This window comes from Anopheles arabiensis, chromosome 3, assembly GCF_016920715.1.
Source record: "Anopheles arabiensis isolate DONGOLA chromosome 3, AaraD3, whole genome shotgun sequence".
Classification (NCBI taxonomy): Eukaryota; Metazoa; Arthropoda; class Insecta; order Diptera; family Culicidae; genus Anopheles; species Anopheles arabiensis.
Window position 1 is genome coordinate 66,601,333 of NC_053518.1, and position 23,767 is coordinate 66,625,099.

The 23,767-nt window shown below is 42.6% G+C and overlaps 3 protein-coding genes and 1 long non-coding RNA gene across 6 annotated transcripts; 1 reads left to right on the forward strand and 3 right to left on the reverse strand.

The window, feature by feature from the left end:
• Positions 1-4,052: 4,052 nt before the first annotated feature.
• LOC120904059 (long-chain fatty acid transport protein 4) lies at positions 4,053-23,221 on the reverse strand. 3 transcript variants are annotated; one of them, XM_040313786.1, is made up of 11 exons: positions 23,110-23,221; positions 15,120-15,555; positions 11,810-12,198; positions 9,576-9,692; positions 8,533-8,695; positions 5,923-6,124; positions 5,615-5,807; positions 5,451-5,529; positions 5,109-5,378; positions 4,870-4,960; positions 4,053-4,800 (listed from the first exon to the last, which is right to left on the reverse strand). In XM_040313786.1, the coding sequence occupies exons 2-11, from the start codon at positions 15,314-15,316 to the stop codon at positions 4,492-4,494; spliced, it is 2,010 nt and encodes a 669-aa protein (XP_040169720.1). In that variant the 5' UTR covers positions 15,317-15,555; positions 23,110-23,221; the 3' UTR covers positions 4,053-4,491. The 3 variants fall into 3 exon arrangements, with proteins under 3 accessions (XP_040169720.1, XP_040169718.1, XP_040169719.1); XM_040313784.1 differs by lacking the exon at positions 23,110-23,221 and adding an exon at positions 18,770-19,026; XM_040313785.1 differs by lacking the exon at positions 23,110-23,221 and adding an exon at positions 18,515-18,741.
• Positions 20,251-21,006, forward strand: LOC120904064. Its single transcript, XR_005739691.1, has 2 exons — positions 20,251-20,371; positions 20,445-21,006. It is a non-coding gene; the product is annotated as an uncharacterized LOC120904064 (long non-coding RNA).
• LOC120904062 (probable peptidyl-tRNA hydrolase 2) lies at positions 22,432-22,955 on the reverse strand. The gene has a single exon (XM_040313790.1). It carries the CDS (start codon positions 22,925-22,927, stop codon positions 22,499-22,501), a length of 429 nt encoding a protein of 142 aa, XP_040169724.1. The 5' UTR covers positions 22,928-22,955; the 3' UTR covers positions 22,432-22,498.
• On the reverse strand, positions 22,901-23,220 carry LOC120904063 (cytochrome c oxidase assembly factor 4 homolog, mitochondrial). Its single transcript, XM_040313791.1, has 2 exons — positions 23,110-23,220; positions 22,901-23,040 (listed from the first exon to the last, which is right to left on the reverse strand). Exons 1-2 carry the CDS (start codon positions 23,182-23,184, stop codon positions 22,927-22,929), a joined length of 189 nt encoding a protein of 62 aa, XP_040169725.1. The 5' UTR covers positions 23,185-23,220; the 3' UTR covers positions 22,901-22,926.
• Positions 23,222-23,767: the final 546 nt, after the last annotated feature.

The following is a 23,767-nucleotide window of genomic DNA, read 5'->3' on the forward strand; positions in this document are numbered from 1 at the left end:
TTGGTCTACCATTAACTTCCTCGTTTGTATATAGGGTAAGTGTGGCTACAAGACTTTCATACGCAAAAAGCCTTTTCTAAACGCCGCTCATGTCGTCCTTTTGCCAAGTGCGCTCTTGTTCTTCCCTGATCGATAGTTAGGGCAAGTCTTGGCCAGAAGTATCTTCAAGATGGTAGGACAATAGCTACAATACTACATGCAAACCAATTCAAACAGACCACCCTCATTTGCGCTCCTCTGCGGCTTGTGCTAAAACGGTAGTTTACAGGGTTTCCCACGATTTATTGGTTGGTTTCCATCAATTTTTGGTGGGTTCCCATATTGTTTTGGTGCGTTCCTACGATTTTTTGGTCGTTTCCCAGAATTTTTGGTGCAATTGTATTGATATTCAATCGGAAAATACCAATAAATAATGGGAACGAACCAAAAATCTATGGGATAAGATAAAAAAATCGTGGGAACGCACCAACAACTCATAGGAACTGACCAAAAATCGTGGGAAACCCTGTATATCGGTATAGTTTCCAGTTGATATTAAAAATTATCAGGAGATTGAAGTGTGTCCTGGCACAGTGTTGTCAGTAGAATAATAAAGATTTTTTTTAGAAGGATTAGGATAATTGAGCGATAAATTGAGCGTGGCTTTCAATTATTTTTTAATATAAATTTTCCAGTATTGATAAAAAACTATAACAAAATAAAAAATACTCTCGTTTTCTACGTACTTCAAGCTTCAAGAAAACAGGTACACTTTTGTCATTTTACCTAGCACTTATTTTTACAGAAAATCGGAGAAATCGGTATCATCATATTATAGCCATAATTGGTACACTTACCCTATTTATCGTTTTTTTTTTTAACAATCTCTTCATAAACTTTATTATTAACGATAGCTTCGTCATCTCAATCTTATGCAGGTGTATGAGGTGGCCATCATCATCATCATCATCATCATCATCATTAATAATCAAGCACATTACTGGTTATGTCAGGCAAAAACCAACTACGGCGCGAAATAAGACAGGAACAATTGGACAACAAAACTAAGCTGTTCAATAGTTGATTATACAGAGTTTGTTTGTTAGTACAAAACTAAGCTGTTTGCTAACTTGCTTTACAAAATTGTAACATATTTTACATTTCAGTGGCAATAATATGTGCCACTTTGTGATATCGTTATCGTATGTCAAGGACAGCTCGAATAATGTAGTAGAAAAACACCAGATGGCGCTGTTAGACAGACAATGACAGAAGGATAACCCTCAAGGCGAGACAACAAGCGTATCAAAAATAGGGCCAATTAGGACAGAATTCGGCAGCGGTCGCGAAACAGGTTCAAGTGAGGTCAAGACTGATCAGCTGATCGAGAATAGGCGCCATCGAGAAAAGCAGAAGCAAAAGGGATTCCAAAGAAGAAAGATTAATTTTTAAACTGATCCGCGAAAATCCATACGCGAACGACAGTTCTAAGAAAGTCTAAATAAAGTTACTCACATACTAACAACACTTATTCAGAGACTAGCTATGAATCTAAAGTAATATTCGTTCTTGATTGACTCTGTATAATCAACTATTAAATGATCGTGTTCAAATTGTTCGTTAGGATCGTTAGTTTCAGTTTTGGATTTTTTCTTCGTCATTTCTGTCAAGAACTAGCTCATGTAGCATGCTGGCCAAAAACTGTATAGTCACAGCTAAACTACACTTGGAAAAACAATTTCTACATCTATTCGAATGGTGAAAATTTCAAAAATTCAGCAAAACATAGCAGAATAGTAAAATATAAAATATAAATTTAACCTGCGATTATTCTTCCCTTCGCTACAAACGCGCGATGGAGACGCCTGGTAGCTGGTCATCAGCGGTGGAGTGTCCCGAACTACAAAAAAAAACCCTTCCCAGCTCCCAGTCTACGCAATGCCTTACCACGCCCTAAATAATGTAAATATTCATCGATAATACAAAAGCCACCGTGGTCCTCGGTGGTCCGATTAAATTAACGATCGCTACACACTTTTATCGCCAGATGACCAGCAACACCGGCTAGATGGTGCAGCAGAGGAACCCGCCCGGGATCGTACCGGGCTGAAGTCCCCTTCCATCAATCTTTCGAAATAGTTTTCCACCTAAAGCTCCCTGCTCCTTTCCACCATGTTTATTGGTGGGGACCGGGAACCCCGTAATCTGTCGATAACATTCTGATTTGTTCAATCATAACCGCACCACCTGCTCCACTCCCTCTCGCGCGCTCTCTCTCTCTCTCTCACTCGCTCTCTCTCTCTGTGTGCGCTTTTAATAGTTGCGCGTATCGTGAATCATACATTTTGACAGTCCTCTCTCCCTCTCTTTTCCCTGTGTATGCAGAAAAGCAATTTAATTCCCGTTAGATGCCCCTCCCCCCCTTTGCAGCCATCCCCTCCCTCATGCATTGCACACAAACACACACACACACACACGGGTTTGGATGCAGGTTCGGCATCGCTAATTGGTTATGCGACGATAAGTATTTGTTATGACAATAGCAACACCAAATTTGCATAAACACTACCAGGACACCTCGCAGCGTTCACATCGCGGTCGGCATGTGTGTCCGCGTGTGTGTGTGTGTGTATAGTCGGCTTGTATTTGCTCGCCCACCCTTATCTGCGTCCTCCGTCGATTGGAGGAGAGGCCTTTTGTGTGCCCCGGTCACTTTAGCATATTCGAGTATGCGCGCGTGTGTGTGTGTGTGTTTGTAGCGCTATCCCCCCCCCCACCACCTTCCTGTATAGCCAAACAAACCACCTATCATCCAGCCAACTCCCTCCCCCCTCCCCGTTCTGTTTTGTGTTACTCCACAATTATCCTCTCCCCCCCTCCGCCCAACGGACACCTAAATGTGTGTGTGTTTTTGGATGCAACTGTGCAGGACGGGGATGGCTGAGGTGGGTTGGAACCGTGGCAAGTTGCACACCCGTTTTTCGGGGAACATGCAGCGACATGCATGCTGTGGTGGGCTGGGTGTTATGTGTATATGTGTATGTGTATGCCAAAGCAAATCGAAAAGTGCTAAATTGAATTTTATGGAAATTAAACTCCTCCCCCCCCTCCCCCTGCTTGCGTACGTCTATCCTGTTTTTTTCGCTCTTTTTTTTTGCAAAATGCCACTCATTTTTTCACCCACTCTCCCTCTCTCTCTCTCTCTCTCTCTCTCTCTCTCTATTCCTCTTGTGAGCAACCTTTTTTTATTGCTCCCAAAATATCAACCAACCGTCGGGCGAGTACGAATTTGATATGGCGAAAATAAATTAATACAAACATTAGCGTTTATTTTCTTCCCGCTCGCTATATTATACATACATAATGCGCTCACCCCTTTCTTCTTGCCCAACGTGTTTGGATTGTCGTTTTTTATTTCTTTACGCGCGCCATTGCCAGGTGGCTAGGCTGCAATCATGGGCTCAGCTAAATTTGCATTTCGTCATGCTGGCAGGCGCAAAGAGGAAAAAATGTGCAATTGACATTCACACACACACGCGTCCATCCTAACATGGCACACAAACAACAGCTTGGCAAAATGAGCCACAGGCCCTCCCCTTGGTTGTGTTTTTCTGTACATGTGTGCGTGTGTGTGGAAACAAATGGGTGAAAATTATGCATCTCTATTTGATAATTGCTGACTCGCGTGTTTACCCAGCCTCGTTTTTTATTCTCTTTATTTCGCTCATTGCGCATTTCGATTCTACATTTTTTTCACAAAGGTTTGTTATGCATTTTGCAAACAAAACAAACTTCTTTTTTGTTTGGGGCTCCATAAATACATTCAGTTGAGATTAGATCAACAAAACGTTTAAAAGTCAAGCGTACCTGTCATCCTTCACTTTTTGCATTCTTTTTCCCTATAAACGTTTAATGAAGCAAATAAAAAAGCATTGATTCGGATATGTTAGATACATACACCTTGCAATACACACTCCCCAAGTAACAAAATCGACATGCTTTCTCATTCTACCCAATAGATCAGTAAACCTGAGAGAGCGAGAAAGCATGTCGATTTTGTCGCTTGGGTCACGTTGAGTATTGTACGAATATAGACACTATTAGCTTTATTACTATCGCTACTGGTTAAGCTTTCTTACCAGGTTGGCGCAACCAACTGTCGAGCATGAATTACAAAATGCAGCAAAAAAACGTGTCCTACAAACGATATTAGAGACTAATTTCTCTTCTCCTTCTGTCTCTCCCACTCCTTTCAATCGAGATTGTGTGCTGCTCTTAGATACGAAGGGGATTCAGTATCTTCAAAGATAGAAATTTCAGTCCATTGTTTTTCCTTATTATTTGGTTTGTTTAGTTTTTCTTGTTTTGTTTTGTTTTTTGTGTTGATCGTACCGTTACAGTACACCTACGCTAAAAGAGAAAAAAACACACACCCAACTAATGGAATCGCTTCACGCACATATCGCCCGTCTTTTTACAAAGCCTGTCTACTCCAGCCCCACCATAGCCTCACTATAGCCTCGCCTTGCCGCTCTTGATCGTTTCGTGATCGTCCGCCGTAAACCGTCGGTAGGTGCCGTTGCTTTGCAGGAAATAGATCGGATCCTGTATCTTCCCCAGATCGTACCCGTCCACCTGCAGGTCGCGCTTCTTCAGCTTGAACGTCGTCGTCATCGGCACCTCGGACAGGACGCGTATAAACAGTGGCCGGGCGTACGCGGGCAGGCTAGCGCGAATGCCGGCCGCAAGCTGCTCCAGATCCACCTTGCCCTCCGGGTCGACGATGGCAGCCATGCCGGCTTTGCCCTCTGTTTCGGGGATCTGTTATGAGTGTGATAAGAGGGCATATATTAACAAAAAGATGACACTGATGACGTCAAATAAACTTACATCAACACCGTACACAGCACAGTCCTTCAAACCGACGATCGTGGTGATGACTCCTTCAACCTCCGATGTGGCAACGTTCTCTCCGCGCCATCTGAAAATGGAATCCAGTTAGAAAATGTTTTGCCGAAATTAAGCGTTTTCTCGAAGCCCCTAAACGTATGCAAACGTTGCTAAAAGCAATTACTGCATTTTTGTTTGCATACTTTTAGGCGCCCGCGCACAATTGTACCCGCTCGTACCTGAACGTATCGCCCGTTCGGTCCTTGAAGTAATAGTTGCCGAGCAAATCTTGCACCAGAATGTCGCCAGAGTTGAAGAAAATGTCGCCCTTGCGAAACACGTCATGCAGTACCTTCTTCTCCGAGGCTGCCTTGTCCGCGTACCCAACGAACGAGTTCAGTGCCTTCTTCGGGTTGATTTTCCCGACGAAAACGCCCGGCTCGCCCGCTTTACACTTAATGCAGAACCCATCCGAGCCGCGGATAATCTCACCCGTTTCTTCATCACATCTGTACATTGGGGGAAAAGGGAGAATAATATCATAATTAAATAAATACAAACAATGGCATGAAGATGCTTACCTTATCAGCGTTACGGGATAGATGGCTTTGGCGAAGTTGGGAACGAAACCGACCGCTCCCATCGTGTTATCGATGTTCACTGAAACAACCCAAAAAAACGCCACAAAGACTCACATCAGTTCAATTGCGTTTCTCATTAAACATTAAAACCATCCCACACTTACACAAGTTGGAATTGCCTTCGGTGGAGCCGTAAAACTCGCCGATCTGCTGAATGTTGAAGCGCGACACAAACTGGGGCCAAATCTGGGGCCGCAAACCGTTGCCAAACATTAGCCGCACGCTGTGCTGGGTGTCGGTCGGTTTCGGCGGTGTCATCAGCACGAAGCGACAGATTTCCCCAATATACTGTGCCACCTGCAACGGTAGTACGGTGGACATGGGTTTGAATTGTAACACACACAAAAAAAATCGAACACAAACAAGCAAAAAACTTTTTAGGTACCAAACAGCCAGGCAGCCTCTCACTTACCGTGCACTTGTACCGGATGCAGTCCGTCCAGAAGTTGGAAGCGGAGAACTTTTTGCGCAGGGCGGCGGTCACACCGCACAGCAGCACACTGCCGACACCGATCATACCGCCCGCCGAATGGTACAGCGGCAATGAATTATAAATGATGTCGTCATCGCGGAAGCTCAGCATGTAGTAGCAGCCCAGGGCCATGAATGTGTACCTGATCGGGGTGGTGGAGGGAGAGGACAGTTTGTTTTATTTTAGATTCTATTCTGCTTCAGGTGGTGAGTGATGGTCACACAAGACAAATGACACTAGCGATAAAGCACAACAGGGCCGTTACGAATCATGTGGCTACATACATTGTCGTGAGGATGACAACGATAGACACTTCATACAAAAAGAGAAGAGCTTTTTTAGAAGTAAAGGGTGCTTTCAACAAATTTGTTCAGTAATTATTTTGATAAAAGAGTATAGTTCGGGGGAAGAATCAATTCAGTGATTTAAAATAATCTATAACATATGCTAACTTCGATAAAGTAGCATTATTAAATGTACTGGAACCATTAATTACAAATGTCTATAAGGTTATGTTGTAAGTAACTGTAGTGCTTCATTGATATAGAGCAGGGGTCTCCAAACTACGGCCAGACAAGGTTAAATTAAATAGCTTTCTTTTCTAACTGATTTGTTTTACTTTTGAAAGATGAAAATCAAGATTCAATAAAAGAAAGCTGCAGAAATTTGATATATTTCAATAGTATTTTCTTATTAAAACAAGATTTGAACTTCCACTCATTCTAAAGGTAGCGTTAAAATGGCCCTCAACAAGGTTGATTGTGAAGCAATGCCGCCCGCGAACTGAAAAGTTTGGAGACCCCTGATATAGAGGGATAGGGGGAAAATGGGATCCAATTTAATTTTTTTTTTTTTGTCGAAATTAGGCGTTTTCTTGATGCGCCTAAAAGTATGCAACCATTGCTAAAAGCAATTGTTGTATTTTGTTTTCATAGTTTTAGGCGCTTTCGATTAGGATAAAATAGCATTATTAAATGTACTGGAACCATTAATTATTAATTAAACTACGTCTTAGGAACTATATCGTTAATACTTGCAAATCAACTAACTAAATTTGCGCAATTTTCTGCTACTAACCGTTTCATTTACGACCGTAGCGCTATTATCTTCAGCAAGATTCAATGATAATATATTCATGTATGTTTATAGTCATAACTATGTTCGCTGAATATCACACTACTTAAATACCTTTCGTCAAAACTTACGTATGTAACAAGCGATGTAAACGACACGCCTTACATGCAACGATCATTAACTGAATGCAAAACGCAAGGTCGCAGTCGAGATGGTTTTAACGACTATTGTTAAATTTTAACGATTGCTTTCGCAATACCAGCTATTATCTCTAGACGGCCTTGCTAAGCGCCTAAAGGTATACACAATACAGGGGTTTCCACGTCATGTTTGAATGTACACATCATTATTCACCGCGTTCAAGACATTTTTTTCAACAGCTGTCAAATGTTATATTTGCATAACAATAATTTTACAGTTCTTACGCATGATTTTCAACACATCACAAAAGAACTGTTCAATTCAAACCAGCTTGAGACGGGTCGAAAATCATGTGGAAAAACTGAAAAATTATTGTCATGACAATACAACATTTGACAGCTGTTGAAAAATATCTCGCAGGCAATGAAAAAAATGTTGACTTGAAAAACCCCTTAATAATTTATCGCATTTCTTGCTAAGTTTGTTTTAAAATTATTTGCATATTCAATAAAACTGTCAATTTTCTGTACTTATAGCAATTCATTAATATACAGGGTTTCCCGAGTCAATATCCAATGCCTACAACATTTTTCATTGCTTGCGAGATGTTTTTCAACAGCTGTCAAATGTTGTATTTCCATCAAAATAATGTTTCAGATCTTCCACATGATTTTCTTTCATGTGCACATTCGAAACTGACTTAGAAAACCTCACAAAGATTCATTTGACTCATTTCATTTGAATCACGATAGCCATATGAATCGCTAATCGAATCAGAATCGAATTTGAATCTTGAACTCATGAATAATTATTTTTTGGTGGAATCTTTTACGGTTCGTGAATGAATTATGAAAGCGGCGAAGATTTGGCATTAATTCAGAGATTTGAAGGATTTATGAATCATTCAATATTCACATTCAGGAACCCTCAAATAGCTTGAATTGGAATCATTCGGGATATATGGTTCTTCACAATTTTGGAAACCTTCTTGTTTTGATATCCATGACATGTTCAGATTAACCCCATCATTAACTGTTTCCCCTGAAGTAAGAGATGACTAAGTTGATTTTCACTAAATATGTGATTCAGATATTTGTTTCGATAAACTGGAATTCCGTACAATTTCAATAGAAAATTTAGAATCGCAATAATTATCACTAAAGACATAAATGATGACTCCACTATTAAGGTAATAAGCTTTCAACAACCCATCCACCGCACAATGATAGGAATAAATTCGCAACCAGGCGCAGTAAATAAGCACCCCAAAGAAATGACTCGCAAGAATACACTCAACAAACAAACAAAAAAGAAAGACCCCCGAACACAACTCACCTCAGGTTCGTGATGACGGCCGCCTTCGGCATACCGGTCGTGCCGGACGTATAGATGTAAACCAATTTATCTTTCGGTGATATATCATTCGGGATAGCGCTTAAATCTACGTTTGAGCGACTGCTGCCGCTACTATCCAAGCTGAGCCTTAAATCTTCGGCATCTAAAACAGAAAAATTGCGACCACACGTGAGAAGAGATGATTTATGATTATCAATTATATCGTATCGCATTAAAAGGTGCTCTCGCTCGGTCGCTTGCGTTCGCACAAACGTTTACATATGTGTGGTTCTGAGTGTGTGGTGGGAACCAGCTCCATCAGCTGCGACACACACTGTACGTTTCCGCCCTCCCTCGGCAGCAGTGAGGTGTGAGTGTGTTGGAGTACACCACCGCCACTAACTCCTAGAGAGCGATTCACACCTTTCACACCAGGATAAAACTTCGTGCCAGACCAGCCAGCCAGCCAGTCATGCCAGCAGACACGAAGCAAAGGGAGAAGAAGTCCGTCCTCCCCCTATCGTGGCCGTTCGGTTCCCAGGGCTTGAGCGCCCAAGGTTGAAAGAAAAGGCACCGTTACGAATATTCATCATCAGAATCGAGATGTGTGCAATTTATGGGAAAACAGCAGAGGTTTCGGACAGGCTCCTTTGGCGCTCTGTCTCACGCAGACCGTCGAGATCGTTCCCACCGAAGCGGAATGTTGTGGCGGCATGACATGGTAGAGAAGGGTGTTCTTAAACGCTCTCCAGGTGGATTTGTCCTCGAGCAGTGCCGAGGAGGACCGTCGGTTTCGGTCACGGTACGGTGACCATGAATACGAACGATGCTGGAAAGCGAAAGGCAAGGAATGGCGACGAACGATTGAAGCGCGACGAACGCTTTAAAAGGACGCTGGGGAAAATTGGAAATCCTTTCCCATTGGGTCAGAGAGGTGAGCCCAACGCAGGAAGAAGAAAATGTGTCCTCCTGCCGCCACTCCCTTTAGCACCCTTTCCAAAGGAGAGCCGCAATCGAGTGCAATTGAATAAAAACTCATTTACCTGGCAATGGGTCACTGCTGGTGCTGCTGCTGCTGGCGGTGTCCGGGGCACCGTCGGAGCGGAATAGATGTACCGGCAAGCCTTTTATGCCTTCCTGCTCGTTTATTTCGGCGATCGCTGCAAAAGACAGTGAGAATATTAACGATTTTTACTCGCCCTTTCTCCAACGGTGTATTGTGGCGAGAGATGGTGTGTATTTGTGTGTGTGTATTGCGGTGAGTGTGCTCGGTTAAGGTTGAGGAACCGATTAAAGGGAATGGGTTATGATTTCTTAATTACTTCCTACAGTTATTGACGGGGAGAGGTTTTGTTTGTTTGTTTGTTGTGCACTGCCAGGGTACTCTAGTGGAAGCTATTTTCTTTGTAATCTGATTGGAAAATGGGGACTTTAATTCATCACCACAACGTGATGCTGATTTCTATAGAAAACGAGCTTCGAGAAAATGACGTAGAATAAAAATAATTTACATAATTTTAAAATAAATAAAAAACAAAACAAAAAAACAACATTAGAATCCTGCATAATTATGATATGTTTCAAGTTTAATATTTAAAATAAAGAAAGACAGAGTACGACGGACTCCTTTATTATAAATAAATTGCATTTTTAAAACGACTAACCATCTAACTACTAATCGTACAACAAATGCATAACATAAACACTAAAGTAAACCAAGAAGTTCACAATGACAAGCGCGTGGACGAAGGAGAAAACGAAAAATAGAAAAGGAAAGTCACAAAAAACATACACAGAAGTTAGAACAACAAAAGCAATGAAAAAGCAAATAAAGCCAAATAAAGGAAAACATTAACAATGTAGAACAAAATAAACATGGACAAATAAAGAAAACAATAAACGACAATAAGACAGACAGATAGATTCAACCATACATAAACATAAATAGATATTTCATTTTGATAAATATTGTTTTGTACTTTCACTCTCCTATTTTTCATTGTTTTCAATAGGGAGATATAATTTTTACATACTTTTTCCTTCCTTCCTTTTTACTTATCAATTTTATTCGATGTTGTATTTTTTCTTTAAATTTGTATTTAGTTATGATATGTTTTACTTTTTTACATCTTTCTTCACAATTCCTTCTTATTTTCCCTATTCTATTTTCATTTTTTGCATTCTATTTTCTCCCCTTTGATTCAGTGCTTTTCATTGCTGACACTGTTATTACCTGCAGTCTTGATCTTTACGTTAAATGTTTGATAATTTTTGTAAAATCTTGACCCTCATCTTCGCCCCTGGTTACCTTACACAATTATACTTCTGTAGTAGCTCATCTAACCTACACCCAACTTCATTCACGGAAACAAAACAAAGCACAGATGTCTATCAAAAATTGCATCTAATCATCGATGCACCTAGCTTCAAGCGATTTGTATGATTAGTTCGGGTTGATTAGTTCAATCATTCGCAGAATTATTCAATTATCCGGGCTCTTTTTTTCAATCTCTATAAACTGACCCAAAACCGATGCTCATTTCCGAGTGCATCGCAAACGTTATGCAAACTTGAGCACACACTTCACTTTTTAATTAAAAAATCGCTCGAAAGCTCAATTTCAATCCTGTCTCAATGCAATTCGTCAGGGGCGGAGGGGCAAAAAACAACACACAAACTGATTGCTGCATTCGAGCAGTGGACATGCATCAAATGTGCCCTCTTTCAAATGTGCCTCCTGATGGACTGATGAATCCAGCCCGAAAGGTGCTCTATTCCTTTTTTTCGGAGGCCCGAAGACAAACGCGGAGGAAAAAAACGTATCCCCCATTAGGATTACCAATCCTGTGTTCGGTTAGCCAAGCTAAAGGGACTGACAATGAGCATACAAACGATTGATGACCGCAAAATGGCATTCCGAGATCACTACTGCCTTCCGAACGAAGGAGTATTGACGGGCCGTTTTTTGCGAGTTGAAGTAGCAAGCTTGTTTTGGGTATTCAGGTATCCCTGAGCTTTGTGCAATCAGACACACACACACAAGCAGCACAGCACAGCAGTTTTTCTCCTTGTCCTTGTGGGAAATGAAGTTCCTAGGCACATCGGTGCGACGGGTGAGTTGCCCAGTGAAGCGATGAATCGGTAAAACAAGAATCCTATTTCACCGAATAAGACAAGGCCCGGCGGTCGAGGTTTTCACCGAGCACAGCCAAACACGAACAAGGGAAAGCAGGGCTGATGCCAAGATGATTGATTGACAGTTTCTATTATCACTTACCTCCGGCCAGCTCCGTGCTGACGATGATTGCCTTCGAATTAGCCACCGTTATCGAGTGACGCAGCGTTTCCTTCCGCAGGTTCGAATTGATCAGCGCCGTCACGATGCCGACCTTCGAGAGGCCGAGCCAGATGCACGGATACTCGAGCCGCGTCTCCATCAGCAGCGCAATCGTGTCGCCCTTGCGGAAACCTTTCGCGTAAAAGTGGGCCGCCACCCGGTCGGCCAGCTGCTTCACCTGGGCGAACGTAAGCTGCCCATCGTCCATCAGGAACGCTACCTTGTTCGGTTGGCGGGCGACCACACGCTCGAAGATCTGCACGACCGTGGCACCGGCCCGCTCGTACCGGTACAGGCAGAGGTTAAGCTTCAGGAAAATTATGGCCGTGCTGGAAAAGGAAATTAGATTTAAGGAAATATTTTTCAAATAAGGTTCTACTGTGTGCACATAAAGCGATAGATTGTTATTCACACTCTTGGGTAATTGAACCCTTTTTTATGATTGCCCATGAGGTAGTTATCTCCATAATCGTACAACAATTTGCGACACGCTTCGTTGCACGCGATGCAATTTGCGAAGCGCAACAAAACCTGCACGGTAATTTTAAAATTGTAAAAATAAATACAGTGGAAGCTCTCATAACGAGTACCCCTTACAACGGGTATTTCGCATAACAAATCTAAATGCTCTACAAATACCCCACTTAACGAGTAAAATCGCGAATAGAGAGCAATTTCATTGTTTTTCCCAATAAGAAATCGTGATCATTCCGAGTGTTTCAATACTAAGAATCGTTAAATATCAAGCTATGTCCAAAACGTGCAGTGTATAAGTGCGAAAGATATGTGTAAGGGAGGTGATTAACCCCCAGTACCTGTCCTGTTCATCCGGTCTCGTGATACAGTGATACAGTGAGTCAATTCGTACGACTTAAAAACATTCCCATCATGGGTTCAAGCTCCAAATAAACCGTGCCGCCATACGTAGGACTGACTATCCTGCTATGGGGGGTAATTCTAAAAGTCATTGAAAGCCAACCACCACAAGTGGGGTACAGGCAGGCCTTGACCGACAACGGTTGTTGATTCAAAAAGAAGAAGAAAAACCTGTCCAAAACTCATGAAGTCATCCAAAAATCTAAAACAAACCGGAGTGGGTCGTCCACTCCACGTACAGATAACGGTTCCACTGTATTCTTAAACAACAGATTATTATTGAAAACAGATTATTAAGTACTATTTGTTAGGATTTTAGAGAGGATCTCGTCACAATGTTCTATTATGTAACATTTGCATTCAATTTTGAATTTACGCTCAAATTTGCCTTTTTATAAGCCCTGATCGTTGCCCACTGAGGTTGAAGCCCGTGGTACGGTTGTCAAGACGAACGACGAATCATACGTGATGATGTGTACATCATGGGCTCAAATCGCGTATGAACTACCAACTAGAGGTGGGCTTTTCGGTTCTTTTAAGTGAACGAGAGTGAACCGAGACGTTCATTGCTGTGAACGTGATTTCGGTTCTTTCGTTCTTTTGCAAACAGCAATACATGTAAAGTCTGTGAATCAGTACACTATTAGAAAATCGATAGAACTATCAATCCTTTGGTCGGATTGCATGAAAAGCAAACCAATATTAACAATCTATCATTTGACACTAGAAATCGATTCTCACAAACAGTTTCAAATCGGCCATGTCTTGTTTTTACTCTAAATTTGCGAATGTTGAAAGGTTTTTCTGTTCATTATTTCAAAATGATCATGAATGTTTACGCTCAGTTTCATGATTTTTTTTATTTTGATATATCCAAAGAATCATAGCGTTCTTTTCTTGTAAACCGGTTCATTCATTTTTTTCGCGTGAACTGAATGAACCGTACGGTTCTTGTTCATTTGGCACACCTTTACTACCAACCCCATTAATTGGTGAGTGGTTTATTCAAATTGGAATAAATATATTTGGGTCATATAGACTCAAGTCGTCTTTGTTTGACTCTCTCGAGATTCATGAATCAAAGTTGTATTATATTATACTTAAGATTCTTAAATCTCAATTTCTAAATTAATAGGCAAGAGGATATATAATTGTATGAATCAATCATTATTATACAACTACGTGGAGAACGTCTTGAAACGCCAAAAATTTAACTTATAGATTTCGTTACTTTTAGATTTAAAAATATTGGGTCCGGTATAACAACAAGGACCTTTTTCATCACTAATTTGAGGGCAATGGGTTTGTTTTTTGTGTGGAAATATTAATTTTTACTACTTGTTTCTAATATTTTGAGGTACGAAAATTGGAAATCAAACCTTAAGTTTTCAACACTCTGCTGCATAAAAGCGCACAAACAATAGAAACTTGCAATAAAGACCTTTAAACCCAGACCTATATTTACATTTCTTCTACTCCACTTCTACCATCCCATAGCAGAAAAAGAAAGTTCTCAACATCCCGACCATTTCAACCCATTACCTCTCCACCTCGTTTGATCTCGCTTCCAACTGTATGCGCATCAGACATGCGATAACTGTTGAGCGCTAAACCCTGATTGAAGGGTATCATCTCTACTGCTAACACTCGCGAAACCAACGCTTCACAAGCACTGCACTCGCCCCAATAAGATAAGCCTCGCAGCAATATTGCTTGCCTTTGCCCCCATCCCCGGAGGGACCGTGCATGCATGAGATAACCCACCGACCGGGGCCGGCTGTAATTTGGCATTGATTTAACGAGTTGTTCGCCAACTGCCACGGATACAGCGGAGAGTTGGCCCGAACCCTGGATGGCCTAGAGAAATTTCACCCCTTCCAGTCGCTCAACATGCACATAGCCGAAAGGTATTACGCATGAACATTATGCCTCGGTTCCCCTTTCTTCCCTTCCCGGGATGACAAAAAGGGGAGGACGACCCTTTCGCACGTCATTAGGAATTGAAACCTGCACCGCGCTGCAGCACCGCACCGGCGTCTAGTTCTGTGGTGTGCAATTTCGACGTTTCAACGATATGCGAGCGCGCGACGAGAATTGAATCAAAGTTGCGTCCTTCCCTCTCTCTTTCTCAGTTCACTCCCGGCGAAATCCTGGCCCGATTTCGGCGCGCATTAGAACGTGTTATCTCTACTTAGAAACAATCACCACGCCGGGTATCATAACGGGGGAGGTGACATAAATCATCATCAGTAGCAGCAGATTGCAAGCAAAGTGCATGCGACTGTAGGCGACACCGTTACCGAGATGCGTCCACAGCTTCACCTTCTTAAATGCTTCATCGGTTCTATCCCATATATGTGTGTATATGCCTTACCGTATGTCCCGCGGCAGCGACACGATGGACGCGTACACGGTGGACGGCCGTTCGCCGGAAATGAGGTAAAAAACGACACCGGTCAGTATCGACTGCGGTATCAATCTTTGTCCGATCGCTAATGATGCGGCCATGGCGGCAGCTGTGATGCCGCACAGTGTCAGAAATTTCTGCTTCACGCTCAACTCGATCAACATTTTGACGGCCGCTGGTGGTGTACGATGCTCCTGCGGGATGATTCGTATCACACCGGTTTTCACACCGGAACCGAGAGGAGAGCGGATGTGGCGTTGTTGTTTGCACTCAGTGGATGGGTTCCTATTCTGGGTTTGTCTGAGATTGTGCCTAGGGATATGTGCCCCCTGGCTTTAGATCGCCAACGGATGAGTGAGCTTCAATCGAAGACTTAAACACTGATGTCACAGATGATTTAGATCTGCAATGAAAAGAAATAAAAATATGTTTAATGCAAATCGCCTTACAAATTTTAGTTGAGAATATACGTGGAAATTATTTAAGATTTTTTTCACTGTTGCCTTTTACTATTAATATTCCTATGGAGGAGTGGGAAACATGACAAGGATATGAACAGTATCAGTATGATCTCTATCGGAATAAGATCAACATCAGATCATTCCAAGACCTAAATGAATTCTGGATTGGTCGCTGAACCATTATGGACGTTGAGAGTGTCAATTGTTCAAAACAGATTCGAGATCAGTTCTTGACGTATGATTGGAGGGCCGTTGACGTATGACGTATGATAGGTACAGTAGCAGTTCCAGGGTCGGGATAGGCTCGGTATTTGTTCTTGGATTAGGATTCGTTTTAAACCGGACATATGCTTTGCAATGGGATATGATCTGTAGCTTCTCTGAGGGATGATATAGGCTGTCCTATTCAACTCCTATCCGAAGGTCCCTGTTTCTGGTAGCATATGTCAGCACATATCCATGCTTGGGTACATGGACTGGCGAAGCAGGAGGGGGATGGGTATTCTGTGAACGTCGGCTCTCCAGTCAAGAGGCTGTCAAACTGTCAGGAAGCTCTCCAGAGGCACTGGGGCAAGGTTTCAATGACTACAGAAAGATCAATTAATTTTAGAAACGGTTGTTCAGAAGCAGCCTTGATTCAAGTTCTGAATATGTTCGAGACAAGTTCCAGACAAGGAACTGTCCCTGGATTATGACACGTCAGGACTAGGACAAGTCGTCGGAATTGATTTCAGAATCAATACCTGAATTTAGATAGGTTCGGGATAAGTTCCGCGATGTTCTAAGATTATAAAATGTCCAGAATCAGTCCCTCCATCGGAATAGGGTCAAAATCTGTTCCTGAACAGGAATAAATAGCATAGAGATCAGTTCCTGGCTAGGAATGGGTTTAGTATCAGTTCCAGCACAAAATTATAAATCAATTCAAGAAGCGGAACATACTGTGGATCATGTCCTAAATTAGATAGGTTGAGTATCAGATTTGCAAACAGATAGATTCGTATGTTGGGAATTTTTACCAGACCCAAGATAGCTTCTGCAATAGTCCCTGATTACAAGGTTGTCTTTGAAATAAATCCCAGGATGGTGACATCTTAGCAGCATCTTTGTGAGACTACGTTCCTTAGAATATAATCATCATCTCTAACTCCACGCTTCTGCTCACTCTAAACATTTGTGGCTTTTTGATAAGCACATGCTCAATTGAACGAAACGATGATTCAACATTTTTGTGCCATACTTCTTTGCATAAATCGCCCACCATCCTCACACAATCTCACATCCCGCGATGTGTCTGTTGATGAAACCATCCCGTTGCCCTAATCAATTACCCTAATCAAAATGCATACCCACTAGAAAAAGAGAGCGGTTGGTTTACGGCACGTTGCTGGTACGTCCTCGTAATCGTGCTAATGATCGAATCCTACTACTAAACGCTTCCCCATTCATTGCGATTAACCATTTCGGGTGATCCCGCCCCACCCCATTAGCGGCATATGTAAATAAACGTTGGAGGTAGTGCGAGCGGAGGCCACACGACTGTCACTTGGCCAATGCGACGCTCTCGATGTGTGTGTGTGCGTGTACATGTGCCGGGAATTTAATTAAGCACCGGTTGGCTGGAAGGTTAACTGACTATGCAATTGATTATCGCGCGTCAAGTTCAGGGTGCTGTGGAAGACCTTCTGCTACACTCGCGTGCCCTGCGTCCGGGGAACGGCGCGCGTAGGCGCGCTGGACATTATGCCAAAGCTCCGCCGAGGTCCAAATAGATTTCTCGACAAATGCGAGTTGTCCACACGGACGTGCACGATCATAACAGCTGATCAAGAGTGTGGAGCATTCGCAGAGATATTGCGCACCATCATCATCGGTACTAGTTAGCGGGTCGTCCGTTGTCGTCGCCATGGCTGGAAGACGATCGTCGATCAGCCGAACGGGCTCAAAGTCCACCGGACGTGCCTGATTGGCCGCTGTTGTATGTCTCGCGCGCGCACACACACACGCGGTCAGGCCGGTTGACACGTCCGGGGCTTGGCCAAACAACTATGGTCCGAGCAACCAATGCGTAGTGCAGAGCGAGATCATCTCTCAAGTCCGGAGATCAGCCGGGATGCGTTGGTGGACTTTAGCACCGGCCGGTATCAGGGTTGGACTTAAGCATTCTAGGTCCACGATCACTTCCTTCCTCGAGCGATAACGATTATCACACCCTAGAACATACCGGGATGAACCTGACAGGCGACGGGCGAGAGATAAGCTTGATTGGGAAGTAAACATTCGCAAGCTATTAACCCACTTCCCAGAGGCGCCTACTGGCGCGGGCATTGGACCGTCATAAACCTTTCACCAGAATGCAATGCAATACCATTTCGGTCGTACTATGAGAGGGTAGGATAGGGCATCACATCCGTTGGGTTCAATTACAACATGTCGCACATTCGCATGGATGCTCCGACTGCTGCTATTCCAGCTGCTACAACGTGCCGGAGTCGGTCACCTTGGAGCTATGATGCACTAGCGGTTGGGACATTAGCTCATGCATCGCCGTGCACACTACCACTTAGTACCACCTACACTCGATTGAAAGACACAATTAGTAACACTTTAGTGCTATATATGTGGCGAACAGCAGCACTTCCAGTGATGACGATCATCATCATCAGCAGGGTGATGCCTATTCCAATGTCTTCCAGTCACAGACATTCCACTGCGTTTCTACGTTGTTGATCCGCATTGTTATGCTTGAAAGGTTTTTACGCTGAATTAATGAGATGGGAAAGAGACGGAAACTGGAAACTCAAACCTCAAAACACACTCAACAGTGTATCACAATCCAAAATCCAACGATCGAGTGGCAATCGTAACACCAGAAACTCGAGCACAGAGTCGGCCTATTACCTTATTTTTTTTTTAATTTACTTCCATCACATCCGACCCCGACTTGACTGTTCCGTTCTACCCTACCAATAACGTTCCCGAAACAAGCACTTCACAGCAATAGGGTCGGCTTATGATCTCGGCACAACAGTGAGCCAACACACAACGCACACACTGCGAGGGCTTTAATCTTATCACAGAAACCATATGTCATTCCGATAACCACATCCTCCTAGTAAAAGCACACAACGATTCCGGAATCCGAAACTCTCTCACCTATGTTTTTCGGCGTTGAAGGGGATTGCTTTTAAAAATCCACGTTCTTCGTGTAGAATCACCGTACCGAAACACACAACTTCGAGTGGGTGATACGGCAGACAGAAACGTTGAAACTGCGCGCAAGGGAGCAGAGCGGGCGCGCGCGTTCTGCGCAAAAGTGATCGCAGCGTTCGCGCGAGATGTCACGACCACGCTAGCAGACAAAGATCAACTATTTGAACGTCGCGAAAGCAACCCAACACCCCCGGCACGACCGGCTGGTAAAAGGGACTGTGTAACATTGGCCGGGTGGTAGACGCGGAACGCTGCACTATGGGCCGATTAAAAGCGACCCGCTGGGAATAGGACGGAATAGATGGATTGGGTTGTCGGTAGGGGATTGTTTGAAGGGACCTAACGCGTTATGGCATACATTTTGTGTAGCAGAGTTATTTTTTGTGTATATATAATGACAACCCAGTAAAGGAATTACTTAGACATTTTACTTAATTATGATACTTGGCCAATCTTTGTACCACTCTGAGGCCTATTAAATTGGCCCAACTAAAGCAATCATGCGTGACGGAGTTGATGCAACAAAGAAACAGAGTTAAATCTTTGTAAGGCTTCTTCAAGAAGCTATATCATAGTCAAGTGCAAATGATATCTTGGTCTGAGGATGAGCATCTAGCGTCATTGACACGTTCAATGATCCTCGCAAGACCAATGGAATGATTTATCCAAAACCGCAGCATTCAGAATAGCAGAGATACACAAAAACAAGATGAAAAGATACATGATATTATCATAGAGATCACGATCAACTTTGTAACTGATTTTCGTAGGACTGATCAGACATGTTGATCTGATCTGATCTTCGCAACTTTAGACTTATTTTAATTAGATATTAAAAATAAATCGCAGACAATTCTTTGTAGAAAATTCTAATATGCTATTGATGGATATGGCTATCCAAAGAACAACGTCCACAAGAGATCAGATGGTAGATCATCAATATGATCTTCGTTTAAGTTGATCTTCTTGAAATGTTGAAATTATAAATGGACATAATTTCTACTATTTCCCTTTTGCTTGCCCTGCATAATTACAATATCATGGGAAGATCAAGATACAAAACATTCAAATGATCCATATCGCATTCGGTGGTCTTGGTTTCTTAAGATAAGGATTATCAGCTTCTTGAGATATTCCACAAGGTATTTTTCTTAGAACTTTTATAAAACTTTGATTCTGTTTTTTTAAATATCATGAAGAAAATTCGTTTGAAGAGATATAAAATTCCCGATGCATGGAATTGCATTAGATGAGTCATGTGATCAATGATATGCGTTAAAGTAGATAAACTGCTGCAAAATAATGGAAATATTTTACGAAAATGATAAAAGCCTAAGTTGTCCACTGTTACATTTTCTCCCGATCAGTGTGGCTAACACTCCCAGAACACCACCACGCATCCAGAACAGTTCTGAGCAGCGCCCTTGCCTTAATGTCGCCCACTGTATCGTGGTTTGTGTGCTGTTCAGCGTATAGCAACAGCGAGATAGAGAGAGACAAGAGGAGAAAAAAAGCAACCAGAAGATATCATTCACATTGGTGGAAGTGAGCTATTGTTTCCTTCATTCAGATCGCGCGACCCTAACAGCTCTCCACTATCGACCTCCATCCACACCAGAGGCCCGCACGCCTACGAGATGCTTGGCGGTCGCATGATTGGAACGAGCGTGGCGTGGCGGCAACTGCGTCGTACGATACAGGAACGGATGAGGGTAGCACGGGCATTCGCTTTACATCGTTCCGTCCGTCCCAAAGCCGGGCTCTTTTCGATGCACTCTCATCGCTCATCGCACGCTGTGACGCACCATCACCACATCCGAGCATCACAATTGTCCCTCATCGGATGCGGATTAACGTTAATTTAATGCTTGCGTTCTTTCACTCGCGCGGTCTGTAACACAAACACAGGGTGCCTTTTCACTGGGAGTTGCTTTTTTTGCAACCGTTTTTGCCGTCACCCGCCTCCTGTAGACCTAGGTCACAGAGAATGTGGCCCGGCTGTCGCAGAAAGCGAAAGTCATTGGCACCGTTAGGCAATATGTTTGCGGAATGTGATGCTGAATGCATCGACATGTTACAACCGTTTGATCGACGCAGCATGCAGCAAGTAATCTGATCATAGAAGAAAATTTCATCTGTTTTCAATGCAGGCTAATAAAAATTAACATAAGATCATGTAACTAGTTTCTTAGCAATAAAAAAATCAAAATTATGGGAAGATTTCAATAAAATTTCATTTTATGAATTTAAATTTTCTTCCCTCATATGACTCATCTTGAAGCAACAGGTAGTTGGTGTGTTGTTTCATGTTGTGAAATACGCATGCCTTGTAAATGCTATTTCGTCAAAAATAGAAAATAGAAGCAAACTATAATTGCTTCTAGTCTACAAAGTAGATTTGATTTTTTATCGGGTTTGCTAAAAACTTCTCAAACATTTATTTTAAATGCGGGCAAGAGAAATTGCTTCCTAGTTTAGTGCATTACTTTGGTACTAAGGTTGATGTCATACTATAATGATTAATATGTTAACCTTCATTTCTATAACCACCCACCCCGGGTATGTCAAGCGCTTCTTGTAATTCCTACGCGGATATGCCTGCTTTTACAGACTATCGAAAGTTAATTCATTACCACCCAGCCGGAGAGTCAGTCCTTGCTACCGGTGGGACAGTCCATTGTAGGCTTGAACCCATGTTTAGTTGTAGGCTTGAACCCATGATACTAAATAATTCGTAATTTGATACAATATAGCTATCGACATCAAATTTTAGCAATGCCTAGAAAAAGATGTAATTTATTTTATAGTAAAAAATCCAAATTTTTGAAAATTTTAACTATATATCTTTAATTGAACACTCGATTTGTACCCTTTACTTTTATGACCACCTAGCCGTGTAGGTAATACATACAATAACCAGGTTTGGTTTCGGTTAAGTCGTTAATTTTGTGATGATATCAATTAAAATTCATATACTCATATACACAGATGCTATTCCAAATGTTGTGTAGCTCTAAATATTCTTCTTAAGTTATATACCTTGAAATGCTTGGCCTGCTAATCAGGAGAATATGGTGAATTATGAGTGCGAGTTGAACTATTTATTATGCTTTAAATTTATGTAGCTAAAAGCATGTTTATCATAAAAGTTAAAATAATACATTTTCTCCCTAAAAAAGACTATTCCCGTTTAAAATGTATGACCTACCCGGGAAGGTGGTTATAGAAGTAAAGGTGTAGTTTTGGTCATAGAAACGAAGGCTAAGTTAGTTTAAATCGCTACTTTAAGATTATCTGTGGACGTGGATGTAATAAGCAATTGAACTAAGATTGTTCGAGTTCAAACTGCGTTATACTTAATCCACAAAATCATGAGAGAAGATCAAGGTAAGATTGACTTCTATTTCAGTTACTTTAAACTACTTTCTACTAATTTTCTTAAACAGGTGAAAATTACGACTTAAATTAAGCATCAATAAATTAATTCAAACATTACTTACAGTCGTACAAACGAATCTTCTGACTAATAAAAAGGTTTGTTAGTTAGTGGCTTGCACGTACAATATTACAGTTTCGGATGTAAGCTAACTTAATACATGTCAATGTTTCAAATTCAACAATAAATCGATCTACTTAATGAACACATCATTTAAGAACCAGCACACACGTCCACTACAGTAACTTCAAATGCGCGACCAACGAATCTATCGCTTCGGTGCGATCCGGCCCCAGCCCCAGTACGGTCTCCGTTCCGCTCGCTACCTGTGTCCGGCCGGCGTCCCGCACAATCTCCGCAATAACCCCGCTCGACTCGGCCCGCTCCGTCAGCAAATGCAGCTCCTGCAAACTATCTACCCTAAGCACTATCTTTGGCTGGCCCTGCCGCAACCACGCGTCCAGCATCTTGCCCCTACCCGCAGCATCGCCGCCCGCCGACGCTGCCCGCATGCAGCACAGTACGGCCGCGTGTGCACACTGCGACGCTATCTTGCCCTTCTTCAGCCCTAAATCGGACCGTACTACCAGCACCATTTTCATGGGCGCACCACCAACAACACTACCTCCTACCGTGGCGAACAACTTCCGGAGCAGCGCGCTCATTACTTCCCGCTATACTTTGCCCGCTGCTTGTCGGTGTAATCTTGCATGCAGTGTTTGAAATCTTTAACTACGTCCTGACAGAGCCGCCAGTCGCCGGTTTCGGCAATGCACTCCTAAAGGAATAGCACAGGACTTGCATTAACTAGGTACGGGGAGCGTGGTTACCACACACACACACTTACCTGCACCTTGTAGTGGAGATTCAGGCAGCCGGTACTCTTTAGCATCTGCTCGACGGGATCCACCGCATCGGACATGATAGATTTGGGGCCACTTTTGGGGGGAGATGAGGAAAGAACAACTATTTAGCAGACCCGGTAAGCCGCTTACGAAACACAACGCAGCTGCACGGACGCGGCGAGCTGCCGAAAACGAGGAGGGAAAATGCGTTGTTGTGTTCTGCTTCGCGATTGTAAACAAATCTGACAACTGTCAACAAGGCCTTTACGAAAAGACCTTTCTAAAGACCGGTTTTCGTGAGCTCGCCAATGCTCCAAATCGGTTTCTCTCGCTCGGCGATCATTATTGCAAGTCTTTGCGAGGGTTTTTGAGCAATTCAAGCATTTCGTAAAAAAAAACTTACTTGACGCCAGTTTGCTTTGACGTTTTGCCTGACCACATACTCGAACTGCTGCGAGCGTGCGGCCGATTTGAACTACGATCCTCTGCGTTGCACACCAATTCCATACTCTTTAGCTATTGGTCTAATAACATATGCATACATTTTAAATTGATTTTTATGCAAAATACTCAACCAAATAGAGCACTTCTAATTCACATCAGTTACACGGTTTGTTTATGTTTTTTCAAGCTCCCATGTGCGCGAGAGAGATGGCATTG

Bases quoted from the DNA above. Each gene is read 5' to 3' on its own strand.
- LOC120904063 (XM_040313791.1), bottom strand. From the start codon at position 23,184: ATGTCCGATGCGGTGGATCCCGTCGAGCAGATGCTAAAGAGTACCGGC. The intron at 23,041-23,109 runs GTAAGTGTGTGT...CTATTCCTTTAG, and splicing joins ATCTCCACTACAAGGTGCAG to GAGTGCATTGCCGAAACCGG.
- LOC120904059 (XM_040313786.1), bottom strand. From the start codon at position 15,316: ATGTTGATCGAGTTGAGCGTGAAGCAGAAATTTCTGACACTGTGCGGC. The intron at 12,199-15,119 runs GTAAGGCATATA...TTCCTTTTCCAG, and splicing joins TCGCTGCCGCGGGACATACG to CACGGCCATAATTTTCCTGA. The intron at 4,801-4,869 runs GTAAGTTTATTT...CACTCATAACAG, and splicing joins GTGCTGTGTACGGTGTTGAT to ATCCCCGAAACAGAGGGCAA.
- LOC120904062 (XM_040313790.1), bottom strand. From the start codon at position 22,927: ATGAGCGCGCTGCTCCGGAAGTTGTTCGCCACGGTAGGAGGTAGTGTT.